This window comes from Peromyscus eremicus, chromosome 12 (genome assembly GCF_949786415.1).
Source record: "Peromyscus eremicus chromosome 12, PerEre_H2_v1, whole genome shotgun sequence".
NCBI lineage: Eukaryota > Metazoa > Chordata > Mammalia > Rodentia > Cricetidae > Peromyscus > Peromyscus eremicus.
In genome coordinates this window covers 58,960,734-58,968,962 of record NC_081428.1, presented here as the reverse complement: position 1 = coordinate 58,968,962, position 8,229 = coordinate 58,960,734, and the positions used below count along the sequence as shown (strand labels likewise).

Below are 8,229 nucleotides of genomic sequence, written 5' to 3'. Positions count from 1 at the left end.
GAGCACGTTTCTCTCTGCTGTGGCTCAGAAGCAGCTTGCCACTTGCCCAGGATGCTCTGTCCATAGCTAAAGTCTGTAGGAGGGGGCACGTCACTTCTCAATGTCAAAAATCTGTGAGTGGGGTGCTGAGATGGCTCAGCACTGTCCACCAAGATTAGTAACCTGAGTTTAATCACTGGGACCCATGTGGTGGAATCTAGACCCATTCACACAAGTTGTTCTCTGACCACTGTAGCATGCACATGCACACACGCACACACGCATTTTTTTTTAAATTGGTGATGTGAGATTCTTCTAGATTTCTAAAAGCCCCAGAGTTATGCTTCTGTTTTTTTTTTTTTGGGGGGGGGGGAGGTGGCACATACATACATAGCCCTTTGCTATCTTGCCTCTCCTTCCTTCTCATCTACAAGGTCTCTATCCCACACAAGAGCATTGCCTAGTGAGGACAGCAGTCTGGCGGGTCTCCAATGGTTCCCCCTCTGGCATTTTCTAAGTATCTGTGCAACTCTTTCCCCGATTTCTGGGTGCCAGACCACACATACTGCACCAACAACTGAATTACAATCATGGCTTTAGAACTACAGGCAGAGACCAGTGAGGCAGAAGCGCCATGCGACAGGGGCTATAGTCTGATTACCTCCAAACCACAGGCAGAAAAGGCCCTTGCTCTGTTCTTAGCTGGGAACTCTACCTTGAAGCTCTGAACCACAGGCTAGGTGCGGAGGTCACAGAGCAGGAAGCGTGTCTAGAGGAAAGGAGAAAGGACAATGGAGGTTAGAAAGGAAGCCCCTAGGTCAAGGAGGCAGCCTCCCAGCCCTCCACTTCAGCTCTGCGGTGCTAGTGAGCAGAGCAGAGCCACCCCAGCTCACGGTGACAGCACACTGGTCCCTAGGATCCCTTTCACACTTCCTAGAAGAGCTACTGGAATCCATCAGGGAGCTTCATCACTTGCTGTTCTCACTGCTGGCCAACTTCTAATTCGGGCCTGTCAGCATCTCTGCGGAGCTTTACTTTCCCTAGTTTTCCAGTTATGCAAAATTTGCTTCCCCGTTTTGTCACCTAGCCACAGTGGCACTCCCGACTGGCTCTCACCGTTTTCAGAGCAGTGCTTCTTCATCTTTTTATAGCCGTGCTATATTTGTGCTTTTCAAGAACGCCTTTCAGCTGACAGAACTGTAGGTTGCAGGCTGCTGACTGCTCACTCCTCCCCCTCCTCTTCTTCCTAGCAATGCAGACTCCTCACAGGGCACAAGGATGGTGGTACTAGGGATGGTGTCATCCAAGACTGGCAGGTAGACAGACAGGCACAATCAAAGCAAAGCCTGTTGAGGCCCAGATTCTAGTGCCACACTGGACAGGGCAAGGTCCCCCTAGCACCCTTGTGCCTTGAGACTAGGAGGGTGGGGACTGGAAGGATAGCTTACCTCTTTCAGGGTGACACTGCATCACTTCTTCAGGGTATTAAGGTGTGCAATGAACATTTCCTGCACAGAGCACCTGGTATACAGCGTATTGGGCAAATATGCACCTCTCAATTCCCTTCCCTCTTTGGATGTGTGCTCTGCCCAGAGATCCATACACATGTCCTCTGGGGCAGGGCACCACTGCATGCTGGATATTTCAACAGGATCTTCCCCCAAGGGATGGCTTCTAAAGAGCTTTGCACAAGGATTTGTGACATCTTTAGGGCTTGGGCAGCTCATCTGTAGGAAAGAATGCCTTCAGGATTGCTGTGAAGGCAACATGGCCACATCCACAACCAGCCATGTAGCAGAGCACACAGTTCTGTTTTCCCTCTATATCTGCTTCATCTGTTCTCACTACTGCTATACTGCTGTTAAACATGCCAAGAATTGCCTTTCTGAGACACATTGTAGCATAAACAGATATGCCCCAACTCTCCTAAATAAAAATCTGAATTCCAGCAGCAACTTCATACCACCATTGATGGGAATAATACCATCCAAAGACGTTCTAGACCCAAGTTTTACTTTTCTCAAATGAAAATGAGGTAGTGTCTCCTGCTCCCAGGCTGCCTTAAGTTACATCATAGATAAGTATAAAAGACACCAATACGCATTATTGGAGCACAAAGTACAAAGGCAACATATTGTTTGTTCACTCTTAGGCAAGGTTGTTTGTAACTCAGCCTTGACGCAAAACCCTGGCACAACATAGTCAAGTGGCCGAGACAGAGCTGGGGATGGACCTGAGCCCTCAAGGGAGTGGAAGGCCCAAGTCCTGCCTCTTCATCTCAGATGGAGCCTGGCTGAGTTCCACAAATTTGGGTGATATCTGCATTGCTGTGCTGTGGGATGCAATAGAAAAGGGCAAATGTGAACCAGGGGTGAGGCTGGGCTGAAAATACTGTTCGTTGCCAAGGAAACCCTGGGAAGGATTTGTGATGCTCAGGTACTGATTTCAGGAATTCCTTTCTGAGTTTCCTATGGTTCTCAGGTGTGCAGAGGTAAATGTTTACACACTAGCACTGCCAAGGCACAGGACACTTTGGCACCCATACATCAATGCCAGTCACTATTAACAAGCAGGATGCAAACCATATGTCTTCCAAGCACACAGGGTTTCAACATTTACTGAATTTCATCTGCCTGATAATTGATTTGAAAGCTTAGCCAATCAAGAAAGATGCCCCAAGAGTCAGTGGCAGGGACTGCTTTTCTTTGGAATAGCCAGTGCTTAATCAGGAGGCTACAATCTGCCAGCAGCCCTAGAGCACCAGTGAGCACATCCAGATGCCTCCCGCCAAGTGGCAGATACAGACACTTGCTGCCCTCCTGCCTGTCTGCCCTTACTAGCCCATTCAGAACACTCGGGGTTGCAGGGGACTCTCCTATTGATCTTTAGTGAGGATATTATTAAATCCAACTTAAACAAAAGAACAGGTCCTATTCACCACAGCATTTCTAGGTAGAAAGATTCCACTTCCCAAAGGATTAGAGTGCAGAAAAAGACTAAGAAACCCTGACCATAGGCATAGAATGCAGCCCTCAAGAGTGACCTGTAATTTGTGGTAAGGCTAAGTGTTCACTTTGGTCTAAGTGGTGGATGCTTTTGAAATCATTTATTTGTTCTTTAACCACACACTCCATGGCAGCTCTAACAAAGTGACTCTAGCTTGTTCAATAGTTAACAAGAATGATAAACACACACTCCACTATGCCCCACAGGAATTCCAGCAGCTCAGAGTGTGTCCTTAGGTTACTTAAGCCTTCTGGGGAAAAAAAGGCCAAATAAGTATCCATTTGGAGGTCAGTTAACTTGGGGAGTACAGAGGGCTTACCCTGAGTCTGTGCCATGGAGGTAAAGGCTCAGGTTAAGCTCCTGGCCTCCCTTGGAGCCTTGGCAAAGCCACAGCTGAGTGACATTCCTGACATCGTCTAACTGAAACGTACTCTTCCCGACTTCAGTCCACAGTGAAAACAAAAACAAAGACCTACATTGCAAAATAATTGTTAAACCAGGACTAGCACATTTGCTTTATAAATTACAAAACTGGGTAAAGGTTCTCCACGATCCATTTGTCTCAAATAGATTTTCGAGCTATAATGGATACTTGTTCTTAACTCAGGGCAAGAGTTTTTATTTATAGAACAAAATCCTTACACACACACACACACACACACACACACACACACACACACACACACACGCGCGCGCGCGCGCACGCACATGCACACACGCACGCACGCACAGCCACATACTCACACATGCACACATACACACACAGATAACCTACAAATAAGCAAATACATTGTCTAAGAATTCTGATCACTTTAGAACTTCCCAGGACCCCAAGTGAGAACATTTTTACCAAATTCATTAGGACAGAGACATGCTTTTTATCTCATACCTCATCTGGCATGCTTTTTATCTTTGACAGAACAATGCCTAACTTGCTCCCTCCTAACCCTAGCTTCCAGGGCCTGTCACACCCTCCACACAGCAATGGCAGCTTAGCCCTTCTTTGCATTTCACTGATCTGGTCTGTTCAGATTTTGTTAACACCATATTTTATGGCTTTGCTTGGCATGCTGTTCTTTCAGGGAAAAGACTCAGTAGGAATACATTTCAAACCCAGACCAATAAAGCAGGCAAATACTTTTAGAGTATGACAGAGTGTCTGCTCTTGGCATAATCAACAGGCAGTATTTCAGAACTGGCTAAATTAAGAGAAAATGCATCTATTAAAACACACCAGGGAAGACTTGTCACAAACAGATATAGTCCCTTCATTAGTCCCACACTAGTAGAGAGAGCCTGGTGCAAAATTAGAGTACATATGTTTAGCTATATGACATGTAATTGGGGTACCCAATTACTCCATCTCTTGCCACATAACATGAACACAGCCACACACATACACCTCCCCAGAACCCTGATGGAGTGGACACTTAGGAGTAAAGGTGTGCCTCAAACATAAGCTATCGGTATCACAGCTTGGACCCTAGGGAGATCCCTTCTAGGACCATGACAAACCCAGAGATCCTTGGATAACATCGTGACAGCCAGGGAAGCTATGTACCCTCTCAGGGATACACATCCCAAATAATGAAAGATGGCAGTGGTATACAGAAAAGATAATTTATAGTAATTTCATTCTGTACATTAAGATACAAACATCCTCTTACCCCAAACAGCTGATGAAAACAAAGACAGAAAAAAACAAGCTAAGCTTTTAGAAGTAGCTGGGGATTTTCAAGTGTGCCCGATGAATGGATCCAAATATAAATGCTGTAACTCAACTCAGTGATGATGGTGTAGCTCCTGAACCAAAACGGTAAGAGAGCTGTCAAAAACCAAGATGTAGTAAAACCACAACTAACCAGAAAACCTGAGCTTCCTGGTTAATTGACTATTTACAAGAAATCTCTTTTGCTCTACCCACTAGCTTAGAAACCGCTCCGAAGTCGAACCACTTTACTTACAAGGCTCAATGAGTATAAAATGCCAAACACAGTCCATGTGGTTCTGATGGCTTAGGCTCATGTGATGCCTTGGGGTATCTCTCAGAAGGTACAGGATAACTCTGCAGCTTTGTTACAGCAGTGACTAGATGGACTTAGAGTTTCTCTTTTTAAATAAACCATGGACATCATAAAACCACTTACTGCCTTCCTTCTACTTTATTCTTCTAAGAAAGAGGGGCACAGAAGGTTCCAGGTATGAAGATCTTCCAGTTCCACAAGTGTCCACACAGTGGGTTAGGCTGATTAAGCAGGTCAGTGAGCTGACCTGGACTCCTTCTACTAACTACAGCCCCAACAGGAATTCCACATCAAGTCCATTGTTTTGAGGGATGGTATAAAATACCAGAATCCTATGTATTCCTTGTTTGGAATCTTTTCTTTAAAAACAAAGGCAAATCACTCATGATGGCTTCCAAAGCAGGTGACTTGTAGATTTTTGCAAATACAATCAAGCTGTGCTTCCATATTATGAATTCAAAATGGCTTGAGTCATCTTTCTAAGGGTATAAGAGTGTTATTTCTTCTGGATACTAGTTACCTCCCCAAACCATGAAGTAACAGAGTTGTAAGGAGAAGCCCCTCAGCACCATACCTGTGCAACAAGCAAGATGGTTTTGGGTGCAAAACACAACTTAACAGTGCTGCGGCGTCACAGTGACCATGTCACTTCCTTTGCACCCTCCTATTCTCCTCTGATGGTCCCACAGAGGGCGCTTAGATTTGGAGCCCTGACAGGTCTCAGGATCTTGTAAGAACTTAACATTTCTTTTTATGTTGGCAAAGTGATACTGATTTTCCACTTGGAGTTGGGGTTCCTTTCTTTGTTAAATACTTTAAAGTTTTTAAGCAAATAACAGTAAACCCAGTACCCAAATGATAAAGAGTTTGGGAGACCACAATGGTCAAATGAATCATGTATTTTTAGTGATTTCAAAATAAATGACAAACATGGTCTAGAAAGAAACCACAAGTCACTGTGTCATCAGGATTTGTGATATTCTAGAGATATACATCACAGCCTTCTCCCACACCAGGTTATTTCCAGAGTTAGAAGCTGGCAGAAACAGAAAAGTAAAGGAACCGATTTCACACCATTCTGGACTTCATAAACTCTTGGTACTATAACTGTGCAAACAATCTGACATTTAATACAGTCGTTGTTTGAGATTATAACTTTCCAATCCCTGCAGCATCTTCTTCATTGGTCTACACTAATGCCTCCTCACAAAGGCAGACTCAGGTTGTAGTGTTCCTGCTTGGTCCTCAGAGCACGCTCCACACCCGGGTTTTGGTTAGGTCTTCAGGTGATGCTGAACAACTTCTACTGTGTGATAGGCCTGACATTCCACTGTGGGGTTCTTCTGAGAGTTTTCTGAGCAGCTCTTGCATGCTCACAGGCATGCCAGGCTGATTTGTAAAAACAAAAAGGGAGATGGGAGAGAAAGAAAGCAGAGCTTCTCGTGTGTGGTGACTGGTTTCTTCATCACAGTGACAGTTAATATATGTCCTCTCCTTCGTCCCCTGAAGGCAAAGGCAATCAGCTGAAGGGAGATGTCAGACATCATGGTCAGGAGCCTTGCCTTGGGCTTGCCTCAGCCAGATCTGCAGTGTAACAAATGCTCCCACAGTCACATGAAAGAAAAGCTGCCAGAGGTTGCGCAGTTCGTAGAGATACATGTTGCACAGACAAATTAAGCCAAGAGTCAAAAATGATTTGACATTCCGCCAGCTGGTGTAGTGCACAAGTAAATAACACTGTTCAAAACATAAAAATGAAAGATAGTTAGGTTACAGGAGAGAACTGGACGTGTAACATCAGTGAAACATGAAAAGGAAACAAGGGTACTGCCCAGAAAGAATGAGATAATGTAAGCTATCAAAGATATTCAGTCATGGGAGTTCCATGGCTTGAAAGGGAAGTGGATTTTCCCTTTTATGTCTTTCATTTTTCAGAAGAAAAGCATTTTGCATCATATGTTAAACAGAAGTACAACTGGGTGACTCCTGTGTAAGACAGACTGGGGAAATTCTCCAAGGTGACAGGAAATCAAGATAAATATACTGTTGGGCTCTCAGCCTTGTGTGCCATCCTCACCCAGGAAAGCATAGAAAACTCAACACGCTACTCAGGAAGACAGGCTTTCCCACAACTCTGAAGGACTAAGGAAAGCAACAAGTCTCAGGTATGACAAACAGCGAGGGGTGGGCCTTGTTTCTCAGCTGTGACAGAAGAAACAAATGAAGCCTTGCTTACACCGGAGGAAGCAAGTGCTGTTAGCTTATTTTCATCATATAACTTCAAGCAGTTATTTCTTAAAAGGCTAACCCATGAAGCAGGAAGGGGGACAAGGACAGTGAGTGCTATCTGAATGACATGGTGAAGGAAGTATTCCCCACTTTTGTCCCTTTGTCCTTTATCGTTCCCCACAACATGTTAAAAGCATGCTTATTCTGCTCATCATTCATTCATTTATCTCCAGGGTCCAGAACAGGTCCAAGTCCACAGTAGGTCTAAAATCTATTATCTGGGAAGTGCAGGAACTGTGTGTGCTCATGAAGTCCTTGGAAGAAGCAGGAGTTTCTGTGAACTACATCCAGGCTTCAGAATGGAGGATGTAAAGGTGTTCCTGCCAAACATTAGTTCTTACATGAGTGAAGATTTTCCCATACTTAAACAGAATACACACCAGGAGTGATGCCTTTAAGCCCAGCACTTGAGAGGCAGAAGCTGGAGACTCTTTTTGAGTTCAAGGTTAGCATGGTCTAGAAAGTTCAGGCTAGCCAGGACTACACAGTAAGACCCTGCCTGCCTTTAAAAAACAAAACAAAACAACAACAACAACAACAACAACAACAACAACAAAACCGCGTTGCTATCTTCGTGAAATGAATAAAAATATTTATTTTATAAGAGTGATTTTCACTATGGAATAAACGTTTAAAGAAATAAGAGTTCTGAAATAGCAGAACTGTACTGCTTCCACAGTGTCACTGCTACATCACCATACATCAGTCATCACCTCAGGACATGATCACAGTGAGCACTGTAAACTGGTGGGCTTCAATTTTGTCCTGTGTCCCATTAGGGACCTTTTTCCCACCCAGGATTCTGTACTGCATTTAGCTGTCAAGTCTCTCTAATCTGTAATAGCTTCTCAGTCATGACCTTGACAGACCTGATAAATATTCATCAGTTATGCTGGAGCTTATTCCTCAATTTGGATGTGTCCAGTGTTCC

At 44.4% G+C, this 8,229-nt stretch overlaps 1 protein-coding gene across 3 annotated transcripts in view; it reads right to left on the bottom strand.

The window, feature by feature from the left end:
* Positions 1-4,591: 4,591 nt before the first annotated feature.
* Sec22a (SEC22 homolog A, vesicle trafficking protein) overlaps positions 4,592-8,229 on the bottom strand; it is a 58,249-nt gene continuing 54,611 nt past the window's right edge. For all 3 annotated transcript variants that reach the window (XM_059276832.1, XM_059276831.1, XM_059276834.1), the window contains one exon: positions 4,592-6,746. In XM_059276832.1, coding sequence (XP_059132815.1) covers positions 6,546-6,746 — 201 coding nt within the window. In that variant the 3' untranslated portion in view covers positions 4,592-6,545. The remainder of the gene's footprint in view (positions 6,747-8,229) is intronic.